Genomic DNA, 25,548 nt, shown 5'->3' on the forward strand with positions numbered 1-25,548 from the left:
GTGACTAGCCTACAACCATAACAAACCCTTTGTAAATTATATTTTTAATATTAGAAACACAGGCAACAATGCTTGATAAGAAATGTACTCATTACCTTGCTCATGTGATTGTAACCCCTCTGTACAGTATTTTCACAATAAAAAGCTTATTTAAAAAATATTAGAAACATTAAATACTTGAAAATAGAATATGTGCAAGTTTGTTTTTTTTTGTTGTTTTTTTTTTTTTTTGTCGGTCATGGGGCTTGAACTCTGGGCCTGGGCGCTGTCCCTTAGCTCTTCAGCTCAAGGCAAGCGCTCTACCACTTGAGCTACAGCGCCACTTCCGGTTTTCTAGTGGTTTATTGGAGATAGGAGTCTCACGGTCTTTCCTGCCCGGGCTGGCTTTGAACCGCAATCCTCAGATCTCAGCCTCCTGAGTAGCTAGGATTACAGGCGTGAGCCACCAGGGCCCGGCTAATATGTGCAAGTTTTAAAGAAACCAAACTAATATCACCATCATAGATTACTAGATGTAGTATAGTTAAGATGTCAAACTCCTAAGACGGATCTACAAATTCAATGCAATTCTAGTTAAAATCTCAGCAGGAATTTTTTTTTTGTTTTTGGTGAAAGCTGAGGAAATATTTGACTCTCAGGCTTATTATAGATAGTTACATTAGTCAAGACAGTGTGATATTAGAGAAATGGTAGATATAATAAAATCAATGGAACAGATTATAGAGTCCAGAAATAGACACAAACATATATCGCTCATTATTTTTTTTATGAAGCCATAGAGGCAATTCAAGGGATAAAACAGATCAAGGGATCTTAAACTGAGAGTGCTGCACACTTCTAGTTTCTGGTTCTGCATGTGGTAAGTTTAGAAGTTGCTGTCCACCCTAATAAGTCAAAAGCTGAAGATAGGCTGGTGCTGGTGGATCAGGCCTATAATCCTAGCTACTCAGGAGGCTGAGATCTGAGGATACTGGCCAACAGCCAGTTCAGGCAAAAAAGTCCATGAGACTCTTATCTATAATTAGCCACCAGAAAACTGGAAATAGTGCTATGGATCAAAGTGGCAGAGCATTAGCCTTGAGCGAAAAAGCTCAGTGACAGTGCCCAGGCCCTGAGTTCAAGTCCCCTGAGCAACATAACAACAGAAAAAAGCTGAACAAAGAGAAAAAAACACTAAGAATTTTTTTTTTTGGGGTCCAGTCGTGGGGCCTGAACTCTGGGCGTGGGTGCTGTCCCTCAGCTCTTCAGCTCAAGGCTAGCGCTCTACCACTTGAGCCACAATGCCACTTGCGGCTTTTTTCTTTTTGCTTATGTGGTGCTGAGGAATCGAACCCAGGGCCTCAGGCATGCAAGGTAAGCACTCTACCACTGAGCCACCTTCCCAGCCCCCAACACTAAGAATTTTTAAGGGAGTAATGACAGTAATGTATTTTACTTATCCTGTCCATTAATAACTCATATTTTAAAACATTACCAATATTATAATAATTGAACTTAATATGAGAAGATCAATTTACATATATATAAATAAAATAAAGTATAAATAAAACAAACAGTTAATAGCATTATAACCAAAATAATTCCAAAACATATATATAGACAAATGCTTGGTTTTAGTGTGCTTACACATGACTCAGATTTTGGTGTAAAGTTATGCATAAAAGGAAGTAGTTTTCGTTTACTTCACTAATAGGAATGTCTCGATGCTGGGATGGCTTCATCTTAGTATTTCTTCTGCTGTTGGTTCTGAACATAGTTATCTGTGATTGTATGAATGGATCTGAGTGGAGAGGTACTCAGCATGTTAATTCCAAATAAGAGTAGATAACTGATCATTATAGTTATAGGGAGGTAGATAGGTAATGCCACAGCCCCACATTTTTTAGGCCAATAGGTTAAGACTAAGGAATGTAGCCAAGATTCAGGAAGAAAAGTCCACACAAGTTAAAGTATGAAGCTATACTTGAGAAATTAGGAAAAGAACAAAATCATAAATCTATGCTTTCTGGCAAGGACAACAGTAAATTTTCCACCATTTTCCCTAAGGCTTTAGATTAAGTCCCTGCAGCAGAGGGGGTACAGGAAAACAGGAAGGGAGGTACATTCAGCTGGGCAACTTCAACACTCCCATCCATGGAAAAGAGACGGAGGCCTGTGAGGCCAAGGCCTTAGCCCTCCTATAGGGGTGTCTGCTCTTAGTGTTATAGGCCTCAACAATTCTTTTAAAATTTCTATGAGAACTGTGGTCACAGGCAACCCACAATAGAAGACAAATGGGCAGGTACAAAATGATCACAACAAAGTCGGAGAAACTCCATCTCCAATTAATAAAAAAGCTAGACTGGAGTATGGAGCAAGTGGTACAGCTCTAGCCATGAATGAAAAGGCCGAGTGAGAGCACACAGCCCTGAGTTCAGGCCTTGGTACTGACACTTAAGGCTAGTTTCTACCTCCAGCCACACCTCCATTTCCAGCTTTTTGTTGATTAAGTAGAGATAAGAGTTTCACCAAGTTTCTTGCCCAGACTGGCTTTGAGCCTCCATCCTCATCTCAGCTGCCTGAATATATACTATTAAGGTGTAAGCCACCAACACATAGCTACTTAGTTTTATTTTGTTTGTTTGTGATTTTTTTCATTTCACACTTTGCTAGTGTTTACAGACCACTTGTTATTATTTCTATGCAGTAATTCATTACACAAAAACTCCACAATTCCCTTAACAATTATACTGTTGATTTGCCTTTAGATTGTTTCCAGGCTTGTACACATAAATATAGCTGTTAATATCTCATCAAATATTAAATAATATTTTCCATATAATATTTCTCATATCAGAGTCATAAAATAAGTTGCAAAATGTTGGCTGATAATATTCCCATATACCCAAAGGAAGACTTCATCAGTGTCCCAAAGTCAATGGATGAATGGATGGATGGATGGATGGATGAGTGGGTGGTTAGATGGATAGATAGATAGATAGATAGATAGATAGATAGATAGATAGATAGATAGATAGATAGATAGATAGATAGATAGATCATGCTTTGAGTCCCAACCCACAAATGGCAAAGTCTTCCCCCAAGGACTTTGAAAGATGTTTATGACCTCATTCATTCTTGGTGCATTGCAATCCTATCTTATACCATTGCTATTGTCTTCTTTCTTGGACATGATTAACTCAAAATTCAATCTTTTCTTTTTCTTCAATCCTCCCACTCTCTTTATATCCAAGAATGCCAGAGTTGACAACAGTGTATACCTAAGGCTTTATTCAGAGTCTGGGGCAAGGGAAGGAGAGACAATGGGAAATAACCACAAGAGTATTCACATTAAATTGTAAACAATTGCAACCATATTAGATGTCTTATTCTCAAAAGTCCGTAGTCGCTTAGGCCATGAGCTTCAAGGAATGTCTCCTTGGTACTGCTGGAGCCTCAGAACAAACTCCTTCATAGTCAGGATCCCCTCTGATCAGTGCCTGAGCGACCTCTGAACCCATCTTGTATGATTCATCCAACGCCCAAACTCTCCTCAATTGACTGTACAAAACATTTCTAACCCCTTCTCCTGGCTCATCTGAACTTCAATAAACAACAACCACCAAGTTCCTCTTTCCTTGGAATGATGGCACTAAAATAGGACTTCTCCCCCTGCTCCACTAAACGAAGGAAATGAATATAGGCCAAGGACAAGTATTTAGAAATCATTTTCCCATTGCTGACAACTTAAACAACCCTTTGTGCCTTGACAGAAGATACATCTCAATTGTACCACAGTCAGCTTCCAGGATCACCATGAGGAATCCCACAGCATTTGAACTTCACAAGCCAAAAGCATCTGACTTTTTCAGCCTCTCTATGCCATCCCTTATTCCAGATTGGATGCCACCATGGCTCTCCATCCCTGTGCCCCAGGGACAGCCAGCGAAACCAAGCAGCCATTGCTGGAGATGTGGAAGTTTACCCCTATTAGGACACAGCTTTGATTCATTTGAGTTTATACAGAATTTTTTTTGTCAAATTTTATGGAAAACATGTTTTCATGAGAACTCATCTCATTCCACCTACTGCCAGCTAAATTTATCTGCACAGAGTTTAACAACCTGGAATAATTAATTAAGGACCAAGCTATTTCCTGAGTACTCTGGACATAACTGTGACTCTGTGACTCTGTGAGTCACTCTTATTGCTTCAGTCATCTGTCCCTGAACAAAATGCATTTGTTTATGTTTTCTGGGGTTTGCTGTTCTCTTTTGCTTTGTTCAAAGACAGATTTAGAAAATCAATTTTGTAAAAAAAACAATTGTTTTCCTCTCTTAATAGAATAGTTTTAATTAAGACACAATTAGTGATCTTATTAAGACCTAAATCATGTCTTCTCAAATCTCTCCAGTGCCTTCTCATCTCTCAGTAAACACCAGAGTTCTTAAAATGACCGAAGAGGCCCCACAGAATCTGCCCAACCATGCTCACTCCCTGACTCTCCCTCTGAAAGCTCCATGCCAACCAGCAACACTGCTCTTCTGAGTTACCTTCTCTCTCTACCATCCTCCTAACTACATGAGTCTTTTTATAATTCTTCAAATCTCTTCTTGGTAAACTCTCCCTGGATGTGGTATCTTACATGAAAACCACCTGCCCACACCCAAACAAACAAAGGTATCAAAACTACTAGTCCCAAAGATATATAATCTGAAGCCAGGAGTCGCTCATCAGTAACTAAAGATGAATGAATTAATCGTCAGTAATGAGGTTGAAAACTTGCTCCTTAGCTTAGATCTGAGTTCTCTGTGCTGCCCTAGGTTTCAGTGTCAAGAAAGCTGAAGTAAAGTTAATCAGCAGTCCAGTGAGACAAGAGGTAGTGTTGTAAGGTACCTCAGTTGTGAGAAAACAGAGAAGCCACAATTTGAGAAGTCATATTGGGAGTCTTTATTGGAGACCCAGTGTCTGCAGGTGGACTCCTGTCTCAAAGACCTGCAGCCCCAAACAGAAACAAAGATAAAAACAAAGACAAAAACCACATGCTTGGGTGGAGCACCCATGCCCAACAAAAGCAGACTTCATGTGGAAAGTATCTCAGGTACAAGCCGAAATCTCCATTTAGCGGTATACACCTCAAACCTTCTATATAGGGAGATAGCCTCAGAGGAGAGTGTATGAAACCACTTAAGGGAAACCACAGGCCAGCATCCTAAGGCTAAACATCTGCAATTCAATGAATGCCCTCTCTTATCTCTAGGCTTTTCCAAGCTGGGTAGAAAGCCCCCCTATTGGAAGTGGCGCTGTAGCTCAAGTGGTAGAGTGCTAGCCTTGAGCTGAAGAGCTGAGGGACAGCGCCCAGGCCCAGAGTTCAAGCCCCACGACCGACAAAAAAAAAAAAAAGAAAGCCCCCCCTCTTCCAAACACGCATCAAGATGGCTTTGAGAAGTTACTTAGACTTAGCCTCCTCACTTCTGTAGAAAGCAGAAGTGAAGGCAATATAAGAAAACAAGCAAATGAAATGTGTTAGCCTTGGTTCTCAAAAACACACACACAAAAAAGGTGATTGATGATGGATGGATGGATACATAAACACATGGATATAAAGATTCATTATAAAGAAGAGATAAGTTGATAGATTTATTATAACAAATAGATACATACATGCATATACAGATCTATTATAAAAATGGATACATTTATTTAAAGCCATAGGTATAAAGATAGAGTTATTATAGGAAATAGATAGATTATAAGGAATTAGTAGATTTATTACAAGTCCCAAAAGTTACAAGCTCTAGTCAGCAGGCTATAGATCTAGACTATACATGGTAAAGTCCCAGTCTAAGTCCAAAGGCTTGAAAACCAAGAGAGCCAATAGTGTGAGTTTCAGTCTGAGTCTAAGGCTACAGACAGGAGAAGAACAATGTCTCATCTCAAAAAATAATTAGGCAGATGGACCAAGTTTTCTTTCATTCAGACTTTTTGTTCTATTCAGGTCTCCAGTGTTTGGATGAGGCCTATTCACATAGAGGTTCACATCCTACTTTGGTTGATCTAATGATTGAAATGTTAATATAATCTAGAAATTCCTCACACAAACACATAGAAAAATGTTAATCAGGTCCAGTCAAGTTGACACATAAAGTTAGGCATCATATGAAATCATTTTTGTACCTGAGTTCCAAGACTTCGATTTGTATCTAGGAACTTTAAAATCACTTCTCAGACTCTGTAAGACAAAGGTCCACAAGCTAACCCAAATACTATGAACAACGATAGCATTTGAAGCATATATAATGGAATAAAATATCAAATTACCTCACACAGTTATCAATTTTGTGGTATGAGTCCTTTTATATACACTAGGTACTTTTAGAGAAGCAATTGGGTTGAAAGAGGCAACTTTTGAAAATAATTAAAGATGCTTTTAATAACAAACCACATAGTCCTAGTTTTGTTTTGTTGGGCTGTAAATTTAAAACTTAATTCACTTAATATAATTTTTCCAAGTCTTTCCATTTCCAAAATTATATTAAGTGAAGTAAGCCAGGCCCAAAGAAACATAGGTCCCATGGTTTCCCTTATTTGCAATAAATAGTATATGTTTGAGTCAAGCAGAAAAGGTCTGGTAAGTTGATGTTAGGGGAATGAACCCCAAGTATTCAAATGTTTTTTTCCTTTCATGCAATTGTTTCTAACATATTTACAAGATGATTTCTATGTTGTTTTGTATGTCCCTTCTCCACGATATAACCCATGCTTTTACTGTATTTGATGTTGGTATCATTTGTGGTGGGGAAGGGAAAAAACAAATCGTTTAACTAGGTATACAGGTAGACCCATTGCAACAATGAGATGTACAAGTGGTTATGTTGAAAAACGAACTTTACAACTTTGGTGGGGGGGAGGGGGAGTATGGGAAGGGATGGGAAGGGGAAACAAAGAGGAGGCAACAATGCTTGATAAGAAATGTACTCATTACCTTGCCCATGTAATTGTAACTCCTCTATACGGTATTCTCACAATAAAAAAATAAATAAAAACTGAATTTAAAAAAAGAAGAAACACATTTTGAAGAAGGAAAGAGCATTCTCAAAAGTGCTGAGCAGGAAGAAAATCGGACATCATGAAAACATGTACACACTTCAACCCAGCTTTGTGCTTCTAGAAAAGCATCTTGACTAAAAAGATGCATCAAGATTTGCTCTTCCGGGGCGGGGAAGGTGGCTCAGTGGTAGAGTGCTTGCCTTGCATGCATGAGGCCCTGGGTTCAATTCCTCAGCACCACATAAGCAAAAAGAAAAAAGCTGGGAGTGGCGCTGTGGCTCAAGTGGTAGAGCGCTAGCCTTGAGCTGAAGAGCTGAGGGACAGTGCCCAGGCCCAGAGTTCAGGACCCACGACCGGTTCCCTCCCCCCCCCCAAAAAAAAGATTTGCTCTTCCCCCAGGATGTCATATCACTCTTTCTAGGTTTGATCTTCACATAAAAGCTCATTTGGCCACCCTGTCTAAAACTACATGCCCCACACCCTGTCCCACTCTATTTTGATCAATAGAAGCTATTAGATCATATACCTTATGAACCTAGTTTTTATTTCTGACACTGAATTTTAAGTTATCTAACATAGTAACATCCTTACACTGATACCATTTGGGAATTTTCATGAAGACATGGCTCTTAAATTATTTAAATTATGTAATTATTATTTAATTAATGTTAACTATTTTATATTTCCCATTTTCAAAACTAAAACTAAATATTAAAAAATTTAGAAAAATGACAAAGCAAACAAACAATTCAAATAAAAATAATTAGTTTGGAATTGGCTAGATTCTAGGAGATATTTTTCCCCATCAAACTGAAGAATAACTGATATATTTTTGGTAATTTATAACAAGTTCATTATTCATTATGTTTTACATACTTACTGAGATATAATGCATGCGCTATAAAATGTACCTATTTGAAGTAAACAATTCAATGGTTTTTAGTATGTCTGTGAAAACACTAGCACAACCAATTTAGAATATTTTCATCTCCCATGGTAAATTTCTCCCATGTTTTTTAAGTTGGTAGACATTTGAGTTTTTTCTTGTTTTATATTGAGGTGAAATGCACCTCAATATAATACTATGCATATATGCATACTATGCAATTCACCCCCCTTTTAATGTAATTTTAGTATATTCAAGGACTGTAACATTGTAATCACTAATCTTAGAACATTTCACTATCCCAAATAAAATCTCATATCCACTACTCCTCATTTTCCCTTTCCCAGTTTCTGGAAACCAAGGATCTGCTTCTATTTGTAGGATTTAGTTATTCTGGATATTTCACATAAATTCAATCATACCTGTGGTCTTATGTGTTTTATTTCCTCTTCTCATAGCACATATGAATTATTCAGTATGAATATTTTCATTGTGGTATTTCCATACACACATGTGAAATACTTTTATTGTATTCACTTTCTTTCACTTATCTCAATGTGACTGACTCCTTTCACATGCATATCTTAAGGCTGGTCCATGCTGCGCATTTGTCAATACCCTGTCTCTTTTATGGCTGAAAAACATTCCCACTAATCAGCTGATGGTCATTCGCATTAATAACTACTTTTTGGCTATATTGAATAACGCTACTATAAACATTCAGGAAACAAGTTGTTACATGATGAATATAATTCAGCTTTCTTGAATATATACCTGTAAATAGAATTTCTGGGTCATATGTTAACACAATATTTAATAGTTTGAGGAATCAGGAATTTTTTCCAAAGTGACTGCACTATTATTTCACATTTCCATCAGCAATTTATCCATCCTCAAGGAAAGAGTAATGTGAAGGAGGTGAACTTGATCAAAGTACACTATATGCCTTACATGCATACATTTATTAGCATAAATTATTTGCACAAAAGGGTTTCATGTGAAACCCTTATTATTCTACTATACTAATAAGAAAGTGAAAAAAGCCCCATACATATGTGTATGTTCCCCAACCTTCAGTTTCCTTTTCCTGATAAGCTATAGAAAAAGAGACAAATGTTGGTGCCAGTGTTTGGAGGAACTTCTACTTGAGAGCTCTGGCTAATCTCTCAAGGTTACAGAAATGTCCCTAATAGGAAACTCCTTGCTCCTACAATGTGAGGTTACAGTGATACTCTCAAACACAAACCACAGCGACTCACAGGCTGTGGTCTATGGGCTTAGATACCACTGGGAAGCTCACTGTATTATCAAATGGTAACAACTTGAATAAATCAAGCATTGTATTAAAGCTTGGATTTAAAGCTCATTTGATTCCTTTCCATACATGATGAGTGGAGTTTACCAAATATTGTCAAAAAAAAAAAAAAAACCAACAACAAAAAACCACAAATGGCAAGCACGTAACAGAGGATGCTGGAAGTGCTAGAAAATTCTATCAAAGAGACAAGTATTCATGTTAGGAAGAAAAGCTCTAAGAATCATGGAACTTTAGTAATACAATGATGTAAATTTTCTCAGCTACAGAGGAAAAGTGTTGGGGCAGAAACATTTTGTTTGAGACAGGTGCATTCATGTCTTAAATTATAAAGTGAAATGATTACCTGTCAGTGGTAAGTAGATTTTAACAAAAGCATTGTTAATTATTAATTATATAATTATTAGCACTGTTAGTTTTATATAATTAATCCAATGACAAAAGGATATACAGGTTAAATTTAATAGCTAATAATTAATTTGAAAGAGTGCAAAATAGCTGTAATATCCAGTTTTGGTAGAGGTTATTAACATTGAAGAGATATTGTACAAAGTCTCTGAAGTGAGCAATCTTAAGACCACCTAGACTATATGCCTAGTATTAAAAATTGATGTAATTGTTTCAAAATACTCACCTGTTAATTTTCCTTGGGAAACTTGTTTTGGTTGTGTGTGTGTGTGTGTGTGTGTGTGTGTGTGTGTGTGTGTGTGTGTGTGTGTGTGTGTGTGTGTGTGTGTGTGTGTGTGTGTGTGTGTGTTTGTATGTACTTTCTCTTATGGGCATTTCAGGGTTATATAACTACTATCAACTTTGTTTTTAGTAATTTAGCTGTTTGAAATAATAAACTCAATTTTATCTATCATCTAATTGTCTGAGTCCACTTGTAAAAGATCAGATCTTCCCTAAGCATGTTGTGCATAAAACACATTATTGCTTAAGCAGTGTTTTACTTCCACACACCCTTCCCAAAAGGACTCTTCAGAGCATGTATGCAGCTGTCTCCCTGTTCCAGTGTGGGTAGCTACAACCTCTCCCCCACATTCCAGGATATTGTTTGCCTTAGCAAAGTTGTGATCAGAACTTGGATTCCTGCAGTCAGCACAATATTCCTAGGCTGCTTCACTCAACTACAGTGAGTGTAAGCTCCAAACTAGTCAAAAGTCACAATAAAATTAACAAGACAAAAAATTCACTGTGAAAAAAATAAATCTGCTGCTCTCCTCTCCTAAAATAATATCCTGAAATGAAATATATAGTTTTTAATTAATACTATATATGAAAGCCTTTACTGAAGTATAAGTACACATTTTATTTAAAAAGTAGTTATTAACACTAGGCCAAAAGCCAATTATTTGGACTATAACAGAGTCCTTTCCTGAGAATACTTATTTGTGAGTATAAAATGTTATGAGTTTCTGGGCTGGGAAGGTGGCTCAGTGGTACAGTGCTTGCCTTGCATGCATAAGGCCCTGAGTTCAATTCCTCAGCATCACATAAGTAGAAAAAAAAGCCGGAAGTGGCGCTATGGCTCAAGTGGTAGAGCACTAGCCTTGAGCTGAAGAGCTGAGGGACAGCGCCCAGGCCCAGAGTTCAGGCCCCACGACCGGACCCCCCCCCAAAAAAGTTATGAATTTCCAAATGTATATTTTTTAAAAAGAAAAAATAGTGTCACTAGGACAAAAATTCTGTATTGAACATTCATGAATAGCAATACTTCTAAATGAAATGTATTGTTTTAATGATACTTAGACCTATAGAATATATATCTCTGAGACAGACATCTAATAATTTCACTTCAAAATACTCTATGCAAGTACCTATTATTCCTCTGGAAGTACACACGAGTCAATTACTTGATGCTCCCTCATTAAGGCTACCTGGGTGAATGAAATAGTAAGCATCTAAGACATATTTACAAAAGGTAGCATAAATTGATCCCTATTGCCGTCTGAGGGAAGATAAGCTTTTACAGGCCAGCTCAACCTTCAAAATGGTACCTCAAAAGTCACAGTACTGATTATTGCTCCAAACAGCTCACAAGAAACATCAGAATAAAAACTATCAAGATTAAATTCTTCTTCAGAGTTAAAAGTGAAATTTATTACAATACAATAAGTACAATAATACAATAAGTGTCATGATTAAGAATGTTAATACAAACACTAGAAATAACAACTTTCAAAATTCTGTATCTATAGACAACATTGAAGAGAGAAAAACCATGCACAAGATTAAAAAAATAAAAACAAAAACAAGTCCAATTGCACAGCATCCTTCTAAGGCTCACTTCAGCCTTCGGTCCCAGCATCCCAGCAGTACATGAAGGTGTGCTGATTACTCAGATCAAACCCAAAGTGGAAGTGTTTACAACATCTATCGTGTATCATACATTAATGCTTAAAATGTACATTTTAAAACTCATTGGTTGTATTCTCATCAAGTGGTTTATTTCTCACGATTCCTTTTACCAGTAGATGTTAAAATAACAAAAAATGGTTAGAAGCCATCATTATACTAATGATGCATTTAAAGCAATATAAAGTTTTATGTAAAGATGATCAGTACATCAACACATGAATAAAATCAAGCAGTATGCAGTCTTCCCTCTGCTTATTCAACTGGCTCCCATATCTCTTTGAGAAGAAGCCAGAACCACATGGAGGTTAAGTATCACACCCAGCAGAAATGATGAGGAGAGGGATGGGTTGATACTAGAAAGGGTGGAAGTTTGAGATTTCAAAGGGAAATGAAAAAGTATGGCCTATCTGCCCTCTTCCTACTAAAGCAGTGGCTGCTTTCAGCCCCTCCTCCTTCCCTGGCCTTCCAGTGCCATGCTTGGTTATTCCCTGCCCTGGTGCTGGAAGGCAGCCTCTGCCTCTCAGATGGTATGCAGGCACATCTGTTCCTTACACTTCCCATAGCTCTGACCATTGACAAACATGAAAGGGAGTTTGAACTCATCCTCACCATTCAGGCAGGCAAGACGCTTCTTGGTTAACACCCAGAGTGGTCGAGCCCAAGGGAAGACAAGGGAGCTGGGTGTCATGTCTACTCCTCTATGACTGAGCTTCTCCAACTTTAATAAACTTAAAAATCTCACCAAAGGGGCTGGGAAGGTGGCTCAGTGGTAGAGCACTTGCCTTGCATGCATGAGGCCCTGGATTCAATTCCTCAGCACCACATAAGCAAAAAGAAAAAAAAAAGCTGGAAGTGGCGCTGTGGCTCAAGTGGTAGAGCGTTAGCCTTGAGCTGAAGAGCTGAGGGACAGCGCCCAGGCCCAGAGTTCAGGCCCCACGACCGCCCCCCCCCAAATCTCACCAAAATGCACGGGGTTGGGGGTGGAGCTCCTTATACTTTTTCAAATGAGCTCCTATAAGACCCTTGATGCTCATGGTCTGTGAACCATATTTTGAGTAGCAAGAGTCTACAACAGAGAAAGCCAACTCTGCCTTTCTGGGCTATAAAGAGACCTGCTTTCTGCTACCCAAGCACAGCACAGACTAAAAGGTAGATGCCCTGCATAAGTGAGTAGTTATCTACAAGACTGTGTTAATACATTTGCTGAAAGAATCCTGACTATAGGAATAGCTAAACAAATGACATAATTCAACTTGAGTAAATGCAGAGGTCTGTTTTCAGGGAATAAGACTACTCCATTGCTTGGGAAGTTTTCCTCAAAATGATCATGATATAAAGGTATAAAATAGTCAGCATACTAAATTCCATAGTCAGCAAGTTAATTAATAAAGTGCCACATGTGCACACATATACATAGAGTACAAATACTAAGAAATTCAACACTTATTCTCAGAACCAAGGGCTACCACTGTTCCCAGCTAAAATCATCTCCTCTTCCAAATACAAGGAAAAAGCCTTGAATTGTAAGGAAAATGACAGCATTGCCTGCCAGCACAAGGCCACAAGCTCCCCATTTGATCTGAAACACAAAAGAAAAGAAGGATTAAATCCTGACTTTCTTCATATTGTGTTCTTTTCAAATCTTTTATTGTCTGCATTAGAAAACACCAATGAAATACGGCACAGTGCTGCTAAAAGGCTGAATTATGAAACAGGCAGAGGACAGTGGACTATCAGTAATTAGTCTAATTGCTTCTGTGATGCTTGCTAAGTCTAGCATCATCCTTTAACATTTTCCCTACTTGTTTTTAGCTGACAACAATTGCCTTAGGCAAAATACAAGCAGCAAGATTCTCAACCAATTGTCAATTACAATATTACCTACTCAAAATTCTGCAAGCATCAACTTCTTTCAGAGAAAATAGGAATTGAGAGTGATGGATTTGTTTGCTTCTTTTCTAGACAAGAAAAAAACTTTAAATAATAATGTGCACTCAAAACCAGCCTTTCTGCGGTGGAAGAGGGTTTCACAGAGGCACAGTGGGAGTGAGAGCGCCCTCTAGTGGCTAATTGGTGCTTTAATTTAACCAAGAAAGGAATGAAAATGTCCTAAAACATAAATAGGAAAAATAAAATATTTACAGCAAAAGTTAAGAAATGCTAGTCTAAAGCACAAGAAGAAAAAGGAAACTCTGCATTCAATAGCTTTCAATGCTTCTCCATGGCCTGATTAAAACTCAAACTGGCATGATATTCAAGATTCATGTTCACCAGGCTTTATTAACCTTTCCAGCATAGATCTCAACTAATCTTTATTTCATGGACTGCATTTCCACACTCGGGTACTATTCCATGTAAGAGCTTTCTCTATGTAATCAAAACCATATTTATTCCTAGATATCCCTAATCTTTTGATAGTTGGAGGTTCTCTCTTCTTGGAGCTTTTATGGCATTCTGATTACATTTCAATCCTATATTTCATAAACCTATCATATAATTATAAGTCAGGGCAGTTTGTGTGCCTAATTCTTATTCCTCATGTTTTACAAATAGCAAATTTTCCAATGATATTTGAATATTGAACAAATAAGATTTAGACATATTTCTTATACAATGCCCTAAACTGAAATAGAAGTAATGGGGGCATAATGAAAGCAAAGAGTGGGAAAGACAATGAACATCAAGAAATTGAATATTAGATGTGAGGATGGCATCTTATTCACTCTATTTTCTGGTAGCTACAGATATATTCATTAATCTATTCTTCCTGTATTGAAATTAAGTCCATGATCCCATTTGCAAAAGAAGTTGATGATTTTCATTTTGTGACTAGAAAAGTATTTCTATATAGTTTCTGTGGTTGTCCTATGATTTAAGACACTGATTTAAGAACAATCCCAGAGAATAAACCAGAAAAAGCAAGAAGTCATATGGACTAGCTAAAAGCTCTAAGAAATGGAAAAAAAAGTACTCTGAAAACATAGCTGAGATAGTATAGTTAGGATCTAAAGTGGAGGAAGAAAGGCACTAAAAACACATCTGGCTTTGAGCATAAAGTCTACGCAAGGAAACATAAAACTGAGGTTCCAGACACAGGCCTTTGAAATAAACTCATGAAAGTGGAGCAAAACAACAGAAAACAAAACTTACCACAGACACACGAGCAAGAATAACAGGAAATCCAAAGGCAGAAACAACAATCCCAGTAGTGAAGAAGTATGCCAACTCCCGACAGGCACTACTGGTTGCATCCGAATCATATGTGGTTCTTTTGGCAATGAAATGGGGGATGGGGGAGATGACGTGGAAAATCAGGACGAACAAGGGCCAGTAAACGCTGTCAGGAGCACCCAGAGGAAACCCAAACAGAGAAGTCATGGTTACAACTTACATTTTATTTCAAAATTATTGTTTTAAATGCTTAGGCCAAAAAAAAGTTCAACAATTAGGAATAGTGAAATCATTTCTACCAGAAATAGATAAGCAATGATTTCTAAGTTACTGATCCATGAATACATATCATGTATATATTGTTTAAGTTAAAAAAAAAAGAAACCATACATGTTGGATACCAGCTACTTAGGGGGCTGAGATCAGTAAGGTTATAGGGTGCATGCAGCCAAGCCAGGCATGAAGTCCAGGAGATGCCATCCTCAAACAATAGCTAGGCCTGGTGGTGCACACTAGTCATATCAGCTACAGCAGGAAGTGTAAACTAAAATTGTGGTCCTAGGTATGACATAAAGCAAGACCTTATCTCCAAATAACTAGTACAAAAAGAAATGGAAGAGTGGCTCCACAGTAGAGGATATGTCTAGCCTACCCTGAGTGCAAATCCCAGTACTGAGCTGCTACAACGTCCTTTTCCTTACTTTTTGTCAAAGTACTGGGGATTGAATCCAGGGCCTTATATACACTAGGCAAGAGGCCTCTGAGCTGCAGTTTTGCTTTTCTTTGCTTTCTTTCTTTCTTTCTTTCTTTCTTTCTTTCTTTCTTTCTTTCTTTCTTTGCTTGCTTGCTTGCTTTCTTGCTTTCTTTCTTTCTTTCTTTCTTTCTTTCTTTCTTTCTTTCTTTCTTTCTTTCTTTTTTTCTTTGTTTCTTTCTTTCCTTCTTTCTTTCTTTCCTTCTTTCTTTCTTTTTCGGGCTAGAACTGGGGCTTGAACATTTAGGAAATGAATAAATGATACCCACAACGTATGTGGGCCTCACATTCTTGCTCATGGTAGTACTCTACTATTTGAATGAGGCCTTTCCTTCTTTGCTGGCTATTTGGACAGAAGAGTTTAGAGGATTTGTCTACATGTGCTGGCTCTGAATTTTAATTTCCAAATCAGTGCTATGCTTTATAGGCATTAGCCACCAGTGCCTATCTGAGCTGCAATTTCTTTAAGGACAAAATCTTGGTAAATAATCTCTGTTTTCCCTATAGAACATAGTATAGTTGTTTGCATCTATTAATTAAGGTCTTTTAATTGTGTGCATGTTTAAAAACTTTCAATATATTTAGAAAAAAAAAACAAATTTCTAGTCCTGGCCTATAAAATCTTACAAATATCTACTGCTTTCTACTGCTTTTTCCATTCATTTTGTACCATCTTACCTTCATATTCTGTCTCTCTGTCTTTCTTTGTCTGTCTGTCTCTGTCTCCCTGTCTCTCTTTCTGTCTCTGTCTCTGTCTCTGTCTCTGTCTCTGCTCTCTGTCTCTGTCCCTCTCTCTGTCTCTCTGTCTCTCTGTCTCTGTCTCTGTCTCTGTCTCTGTCTCTGTCTCTCTCTCTCTCTCTCTCTCTCTCTCTCTCTCTCTCTCTCTCTCCTGTGTAATATCTGATATCTGGTATTGGGATTTGAACTCAGCACATCACCATTTGAGTCATGGCCCTAGCCCTTTTACTTTAGTTAATCTTAACACTTTTTGCTTAGGCCAGCCTCAGACCGTGATCCCCCTTCCTATTTTTCCCATGAAGTGAGATTACAGGCCTGTACCATCCTCTCCAAGGCAGGGTCTTGATGACTTTTGCTCAGAATAAACCATGATCCTCCTGTCTCTGCCTATGCCTATGCTTAGCTGAGATTATATGCATGAACCACAGCACCTGGCTCACTCCTTTTATTCTCTTAACCTGTTGCCAGAGCGCCCTTCATTCTTTGTGTTCCTTACACACTATGGAACCTTTGCTATGCTCTCCGCTTGGAGAGTTTTCCCCCTTCATATCATGCAATATAAAAAGAGAGACACCTTCCTAAAAGCAGTTTCCCTGGCATTCATCCTAACACACCTCAGTTACTCTCAAGCATGTCACCCCTTCTGACTTTCTGCACTGCACTTACTCCCATCTGACATATGCTTGCCTATGAGAATAGGGGTCTGCTTTGTTTTGATCAGTTACTACCTATCTCGAAGTTCTAGAACAATGTGCTCTGTTTATATTTGCTAAATAAATGGGAAAATATAGATTGGAAGTATGGGAGACATGAAAATACATAATTCTCACTATTAAAAAATATAGGTGCATCCAATTTTTCTTATAAATAGGTTACAATGATACTCTAATGCAAAATAACAAAACTGCCTTCTTTCTAAATTTTACTGCTTTTCACTTACTTAGTGGAAATTGCTACCTGATTTCATCTTTATAAAGACTTCCTAAATAATTATCTAATTGATACCAGTTAGACATTTATTATGCTTCATTCCTTAAGGTTTCTGCTCATTTTCATAAACACACATGACAGTAATACACATCACCACAAAACTGTAACAATACAGAGCCAGCGAGCCAGCCAGCACCCCTCAGCAGGGGTGGGAGGCGAAGCTTTCCTAGTAAAGTTTCCCATTTGAGCTACAGATCTAGCAGGCCAAAAGCAAGAAGCAAGAAGGAACATGCCTTTCACCCAGAAGCCTGAGGATGGAAACACAAAGTTTAGATTTCTAATTTTAAACTAGTATGTTCCAAGAACCATCTAGCAATATTATTGCAAGGGGCTGTTAGAGAATCCATAATTCAAAGTAAGGACATGAAATATGAAGAGGGGAAGAGGCCTGGAAGAAATAACTATCACCTGATATACCCTAAGCTACAGCTCCTAATTCATCCTGGAATACAGTGACAGTTTTCTGAAAAATGATCTGAGAGACTTTGTTTCCATTTATAGTCAGCTTCCAGTATACAACTACAGAGACTGACTGCTCTGCTCATGTACAAGCAACCTTATTTTTAGATAAAATTTGAATATCAAACATCACCCTATTCGATTAGTATGTAGGCCAAAAATCAGCAAACTTTTTCAAACTTTTTTTCCGAATAGTAAATATTTAGCCTCTTCAAGCCCCGAGGTCTTTGCCTCAACTCTGAAACTGCAGTCAAAAGCTGCCAGCGATAGTATGTACACGCATGAGTAAGGCTATGTTCCTGTAAGGGTTTAATAACAAAAACAGACACCAGGCTATACTTGGCCTGTGGGCCAGTTTGCTGACTTCTGAATCATCATCACAATGATATGAAGTTAATTTCTCTGTAGTAGTGGTAGTCACAGGTGGCTTTCTTACCTGTGGAGACAAACTGTTTGTATGATGAACAATGAAAAACACCTAGGCTTAGAATGAACCATGTAATGATGGGCAACTCTTTGGTCAAGAGAATTAGAATGTGTGTTCCACTTCCATATCTGTTATATTACTGTATGATTTGGATGATTTTCATTACCCTGGGCTTTCCTGGGTAGGAATGAGGATAATAAAATGCTATCTCCTTAAAATCAGCATGAAGCAATATCTGTGAAATCTCTGAACAAATGCCGTGTAAGTTCTGTGATTGTCTCAAAGATGGACGACATACCCAGGCAGATTTGAATCCATTGTTGTCCTAACCACTAGCTCCAGGTGGTGTCACTCACATCTCTTCTGACAAGTTGTTCAAGCCAATTATTTGGGAGACATCCAAGATGTTGAGCCCTGACATCAATTAACAAAACCTATTCATTCTGCCACCTATCACTCTGCATTTTTTTCCCATTCCTGCCACCACAGTCTTAATTTTACTTGATTTATGCCAATAGCCCCTTAGGATTATGCCTGATTATAGTCTCAGCACTTTTAGATCTAGTCTCACATTTTGTCCACAATAACCCACTGCTGGCCAAACCCAGTATTCAGGTATTTTCCCAGAGCTTATTGACTAGTAATCTCCCCCAAGGAGTACAGAGCTACAAAAGACTGATTCGATACCTATCCAACCTTTCTACTGTACCTTACTGAATAAAGATGATTAATGATCTCTGCCTAAAATGCATTTATCCACCAGGTCTTGGCTCAAATACAGCCTTGCTGTGCTGCCCCCCAGATTTTTTTTCCTGAGTTCCAACTGTATCACACGCATACCAACAGCACATTACAGCAGCCATCGTATTAGCTGCATTGTTTGTCTATCTCTCACTTATAACTATAGCTATAAGCTCCTCAAATAAAAGGTTATTCTCACATCCCCAGTTGGTCTAGAGTAGGAGCTTAACAGATGCTTACTAAATGAATGGAATATTTTAGAAAGCTTTTTCATGTATAAATGCATAGATCCTGAAAGGACTGGATTCATAACTAGAATTCACTAAGTCATTGATTTTGGTGTTAAATTCATAAAACTGTCTAACACCCACACTCTCAGTGACAACCACACAAAAAAAGAGTAGCTCATTCTGGAATCATCACTTACCCATAATCCTCCAAGGCACATCCTAGCATAAGAAAGGTCAGCCCAATAGCTCCACTGAAAGACAATGCCACCAGAGCTGTGAAAAATAAAAGCAAGGGTTAAAGGTTCCAGATCATCAGTTGCCAGTGCAGTCAGGGTAATTGGGATATGACTACATATGCATATAGCTTCTCTGAGGGATGACAAGTTATTGTGGAGTTAGATGATGTTATAGCTGACAACCTTATGACTATACCACACATTAAAAGATTTTACACTAAAGAAGAAAAACAATGATTTCATAGTATGTGAATATGTATTAATAAAACAAGTTACTAGCTGGGTGCTGGTAGCTCATGCTTATAATCCAATCTATTCAGGAAACTGAGATCTGAGGATCATGGTTCAAAGCCAGCCCAGGCAGGAAAGCCTAGGAGACTCCAAACCACCAAAAAGCAGGAAGTGGAGCTGTGGCTCAAGAAGTAGAGTACTAGTCTTGAACAAAAACAAAACAAAACACTCAGAGATAGCACCGAGACTCTGAGTTTAAGCCCCAAGTCTGGTGCGCACGCGCACACGCGCACACACACACACACACACACACACACACACACACACGCACGCACGCACGCACGCGCACACACACACACACACACACACACACACACACACACACAGGAAATTACTTAGAAAAGAATAAATGAAGCTGGGCACTGGTGGCTCATGACTGTAATCACAGCTATTCAAGAGGCTGAGATCTGAGGATCACAGTTCAAAGACAGCACAGGTAAGAAAGTCTATTCAACTCTTACCTCCAATTAACCACCAGAAAACTAGAAGTGGCGCTGCAGCTCAAAGTAGTAGAGCACTAGCCTTGAGGAAAAAGAGATCAGGAATAGCACCTAGGCCAAGTTCAAGCCTCATGGCTGCCCAGAAAAAAAGAATGGTCCCAAATCTGCATGAATCTCATTAATGAATGTACATTTGACTAACAAGTGCCTATTGGACAGGATGTCTGTATGCACTTCATTCATGTATTGACACCTTATATTAAGGAGGAAGGGCTTTTCAGAGGTTATTAAGTACAGATGAGGTAAGAAGGTAGAGTCCCCACGATGGGATCAGTATCCTTAGCAGAGAAAGAAACTAGAGTGAGCATGTAAGGTTTTCATGGGCCCTCTCACCCCTCCAGGGAACAGAAAGCAAGGACAGCCCTTACCAGATACCAGATCCACCTGGGCCTCCACCTTGGACTTCCCAGCCTCCAAAACTGTGACTCCAAACATGACATTACGCCATCCGCTCTGTGGTATATTTGTGATTGTAGCCCAAACTGGGTAAGAGGACCACCTGTGTCTACCCCTGTAAAAATCAAAGGCGGACAAAGGTCTCCTGCAACTCCAGAACCTTCCCACACTGATGGTGTGAGTTCCCTCTATATCGGCCACAGGAGGACAGATAGCCAGTCTCTGTAACTCTAGTGTGGAGAAACTTGGTACTACCTGAGGCAGGTCATTATCCTCTACCAGTTTCTAAAACATTAGACATTTTCTTTTCCTATCATCCCAAAGTGACTTCCTCAAAGAGAGCTTCGATCACTTTGCCTCACTTCATCACAAGTACTTCAAAACTGCTTTTATAGACTCATAGGAAACAATTCCCAACTGGTATCCACTGAATAAAACATCAACTCCCTGACTCAGCTGGATCTACATCTCAGAGGAAGGAATGTAGGTAGGGTAGATACCCTTGCTGTGCAGCTGAGTGATCCACAGAATACCAGGTTAGTTAAAGATCTGAGTCTCACACATGGATTCAAATATCAACTTTATTGTCCACTGGCTACACGACCTTAGGAAGAAGTCAGATCTCTCTGAGTCTGGTCTGTCACCTATGCAAGAAGAATAATGGCCCCACATTATTGAGTCAATTGGAGCTTAATGAGATAATCTATGTAATATGTTTGACAGAAGTAGGTGCTCAATAAATATTGACTGATGCAAGTTTCTATTTTAGATTTTTAGATTCATTTATTTAAAAATATAAAAGACAAAGAACACAATACATATTCTCTATGGAAAAATTACTGAATAATTTTGATTAAATTAATGAAATTTTACTGCTTCCTTTTACTTTAAGAAGATACAAGATATTGTTTAATAGGAAGATGCCAAAAGGCTTTTCAGGAAACATCCAGAAGTATCCAGATATTAGAGAACAGGAAGGACCATCAATTCTAATTTATTTATTTTTCGTGTGTGTGTGTGTGTGTGTGTGTGTGTGTGTGTGTGTGTGTGTGTGTGTGTGTGTGTGTGTGTGTGTGTGTGTGTGTGGGTGGGTGTGGGTGTGATGGTCCTGGAATGTGAACTCTGGGCCTGAGCATTGTTTCTGGCTTCCTTTTACTTTAAGAAGATACAAGATATTGTTTAATAGGAAGATGCCAAAAGGCTTTTCAGGAAACATCCAGAAGTATCCAGATATTAGAGAACAGGAAGGACCATCAATTCTAATTTATTTATTTTTCGTGTGTGTGTGTGTGTGTGTGTGTGTGTGTGTGTGTGTGTGTGTGTGTGTGTGTGTGTGTGTGTGTGTGTGTGTGTGTGTGTGTGTGTGTGTGTGTGTGTGTGTGTGTGTGTGTGTGTGATGGTCCTGGAATGTGAACTCTGGGCCTGAGCATTGTTTCTGGCTTTTATGCTCAAGGCTAGTGCTTTACCACTTTAAGCCACAGCTCCATTTCTGGCTTTTTGGTAATTAATTGGAAATAAGAGTCCTGTGAACTACCGTGCCTAAGCCGGCTCTGAACCACAATCCACAGAACTCAGGTCTATAATAAGAGCCACTAACACCCAGCTCAGTCTACTTTTTAATGGAAAAATGGCCACATGTGGATATATGTGCAAATGTATATTCTATATGTATCCATTTATCAGATGACCTTTTCCTAACAGGATTTGCTAACCCCCCTCTGGGTCTGATCATCTTCAATACACCCTATTCCACAAGCCCAACAAAGCTGAATACTATACACCCTTTCTTTCTGTCCCTCCCGTTTCTCAAAGTTCTTTGTGATTTTTTTTTTTTTTTTTTGCCATGTGTGCATTTGGTATGAGTATGGGTGTGTGTGTGTGTTCAGGAATAGCACACTTAGCCATCTCTTAATGTTGGAGATGACCAAGAATCCCACCTCATCTTTCTTTTGACTCTGGACTCCAGCTGAATAAATGCATCCAACCCAATATACAAGAGCCCAGTCACATTTGAGGATCTGAGAACTAGGCCTGTACTTCCACCTTCAATATGCCCACCCTGCCTAGACAGCTAATAACTAATGAGAACATGATAAAGCAAACCACCATTCTCCCTTCCACTGCTCCCAAGCACACATTGCTCCATTTTCCCTATGAAAGCCTATCTTAGAGAATTCACACCAAAGCTGCTCTCGGCCTCCCGTGAATCAGCAAGTCCATATGACTCTATCACGAGAATTGAGACTTCTCCAGTGAAGAACCTAATCATCTGCCTGCAGTCATCTGTGCCCCTTCCTAACCACCCTGACACAGCAGATACTGATACTTGAAGTGGTGTATATACACCTTATTCTTTTCAGGAATTTAGAGGGAATACACACATACACACATACCTTGTTCTTTTCAGGAATTTAGAGGATATATATGTATATACATATATTATGTGTATATACATATATATGCATATATATACATATATATCCTCTAAATATATATATATATATATATCCTATGTATATATATGTATACATATGTGTATATATATATATATATATATATACACACAGAGAAGAGCAGGGACTATAGAGAGACAGTAGGGGGAGTAATAGATAGGAATATATATTGTACATATATTAAATATACCTTCCCTCTAAATTTCTGAAATGAATGAGGTGTATTTGTTCATGTCCACCCTGCAGCCACTCTCCATCTGGAATATACTCTGCCTTTACAGATGAAACCTGGTAGATCCCATTAGATTCAGTTCAAATACTGTTCTTTGTTTAAAAACAAAAAAGTCCTCTTCATCCCTAGAGGAATAATTAGTCCATCTTCATTAGTATCTTGGGACTGGTGTTATAATACCTTGCCACAAGTTGGATGACTCAGAATAACAAACGTGATATGAAACTGTCAGAGAGAGACATGCTCTCCCGGAAGGATGTAGGGAGCAAAGACTTCCTTGCCTCTTTCTGCCTGGTGGTGCCAATAATTGGTGCCACTTGGTATGCAGCTGCATCATAACAATTTCTGTTCTAGAATTCATTCTTTTATGTCTTCAGATTCAAATTTCCCTCTTCATTCAAGGACACCAGCCATTGGATCACAGCCTAATTAAAGCAAGTATGATCTTAGCTTGACTGCATCTGAAGACCCTACTTCCTAATAGGCTCTACAATAGGGTGTATTTCCAGGAGGGTCACATTCACAGGTAGTAGGGAGTTAGAACCTACCAATACCTTTGGAGGGAATATAACTCAACCCACCACGAAGCTCTGCTGCCACAGCATCTGAGCATACCTCATTCACTTACACAGTAATGTAATTATTTGTAGTTGTCACTCAACAATCAATTCTCATCTATCTTTTTAACTCCAGGTCTCCCCACATACAAGTGCTCAATAAAAAAAAAAATTTAAAAGTTGAATTACCTGAAAAATACTTCCTTTCTACTACCTCATACTTTCGAACACATTCACATATAAACATTGTTACTATTTGGTAGTTTCTGGTCGGGATAAACCCTATGTAATAGGAAGATACTATGTGTCATCTGCTTTCTAGGTTGGATTCAAATGGATATATTAAACACTGGACACTGTCCAAGTAAGCCAGGTTTACTCAATTGATATTAAATATAAAAAGTCAGCCAGAAAATGATAAAACGTGTCTGTTGCTCACAGCTCACACAGATAAATTCATAACGAACACACAAGTGCAGACATGCATTACACCCTGCCTAGATGTTCGCGGTAGATATCCACCGGGAAGATCTCTGTACAAATTTCAAGAATAGGAACTCGCAGCTCAGAAACAAGTTATGCCAGTCCATTCGCAGGAGCAGAAACGGAATCGTGTCCTTGCTCAAGGAAGCTATCCAGTAACCTCTTTCCCCATTCAGACCTTCCTTTCTCTGAACGCACACAGAGAAAGGAAGTGATATTCACAGTTCCCCCTTTCTTAAACTGTCCCAAACAAAAACACACTATTGTACATCCCCTACTTTCTTGTCTGTCCGGACGGGGATAGAAATCACTGGAGAAAGTCCGTGTTAAAAATCCCATCTAATCTAGGCTCCAAGGTTGCATTATTTCTGGGTGTTTTCCACGGAAACCTGACAACAGCCAACTCTGCCCCAGTGGAACAAGAGGATTAAGTTTCTCTTGTCCAGCCCTGGAGACAAAGGCTCCTTTGTAAGTAATAGGAAACCGAGGAGGGACAGGAAGCGGGAAGGGAGGCGTTGGGATCGGCGAGCGAGGAAGTAGAGCCCTCCTTTAAAAAGCTTGGAAAGGGTCGAGGGGCAATCTGGGGAAACTGAGGCGAAGCGGGGCGGCGGGGCGGGGAAGAGGATGCTCCCACGCTAACCGGGGCCCCCCAGGAGGGCGGCGCCGACAGGAAAGGCCTCCGCCCGGGGTCCACAGGACCCCAGAAGAGCGCCGGAAGCCGGTGGCCCCAGCCCGCAGCTCGGAGATCGCCCCGAAACGCGCCTCCACCCCCCACGAGGCGAGCGGAGCGCACCGGCGCCTCCGAGCCCGGAGACCGGGCGGCAGACGGCCGGTCCCCGCCCGCGCGCGGACGGCGCAGCTGCAGCCGCGCCGGGGCCGGAGGTGGTGACCCCGCCCCGCGACCACCGAGCCGGGGGTCCAGGATGTACCTTTAACGCCCGCCATATCACAGGAGCTAGAGCTGCTCGCGGCTGTTTCCGGCTTCCTCCCACCACCCGGGTCCCCCGCCCCGGTCCCCCGCCCCGGTTCCCGCCCTGAACAGGTCCACGCCCCGCGGGGCCCGACTCCGCCACGTCGGGCCCGCCTCCTGCCAGACAGAGCCCCGCCCTCCGGCCACGGAGCCCCGCCCCCAGACCACGGAGCGCCGCCCATGCCGCCGCGGATTCCCGGCCACGCAGAACCCCGCCTCTACTGGTCCAGATCCCTGCCACTCAGAGACTCACTGGTGTCGTTTCCCCATTCCTGCTCTGCTACGCGTAGCCCCGCCCTCTGGTCCATGGCCCCGCCCCCAGATCGCGTAGCCCG

At 39.7% G+C, this 25,548-nt stretch overlaps 1 protein-coding gene across 1 annotated transcript; it reads right to left on the reverse strand.

Annotated features, from left to right (window-relative positions):
- Positions 1–11,308: 11,308 nt before the first annotated feature.
- Positions 11,309–25,244, reverse strand: Leprot (leptin receptor overlapping transcript). The gene is made up of 4 exons (XM_070025821.1): positions 25,173–25,244; positions 19,293–19,368; positions 14,739–14,925; positions 11,309–13,167 (listed from the first exon to the last, which is right to left on the reverse strand). Exons 1-4 carry the CDS (start codon positions 25,186–25,188, stop codon positions 13,051–13,053), a joined length of 396 nt encoding a protein of 131 aa, XP_069881922.1. The 5' UTR covers positions 25,189–25,244; the 3' UTR covers positions 11,309–13,050.
- Between the last annotated feature and the right edge of the window lie 304 nt (positions 25,245–25,548).

Source organism: Dipodomys merriami, unplaced genomic scaffold (assembly GCF_024711535.1).
Source record: "Dipodomys merriami isolate MVZ:Mamm:240054 unplaced genomic scaffold, mDipMer1.0.p SCAF_172, whole genome shotgun sequence".
Lineage (NCBI taxonomy): Eukaryota > Metazoa > Chordata > Mammalia > Rodentia > Heteromyidae > Dipodomys > Dipodomys merriami.

Bases quoted from the DNA above. Each gene is read 5' to 3' on its own strand.
- Leprot (XM_070025821.1), bottom strand. The intron at 14,926-19,292 runs GTAAGTGATGAT...TGCTCCTGACAG, and splicing joins TGTGCCTTGGAGGATTATGG to CGTTTACTGGCCCTTGTTCG. The intron at 13,168-14,738 runs GTAAGTTTTGTT...TTTGTGTTTCAG, and splicing joins TTCTTGCTCGTGTGTCTGTG to ATCAAATGGGGAGCTTGTGG.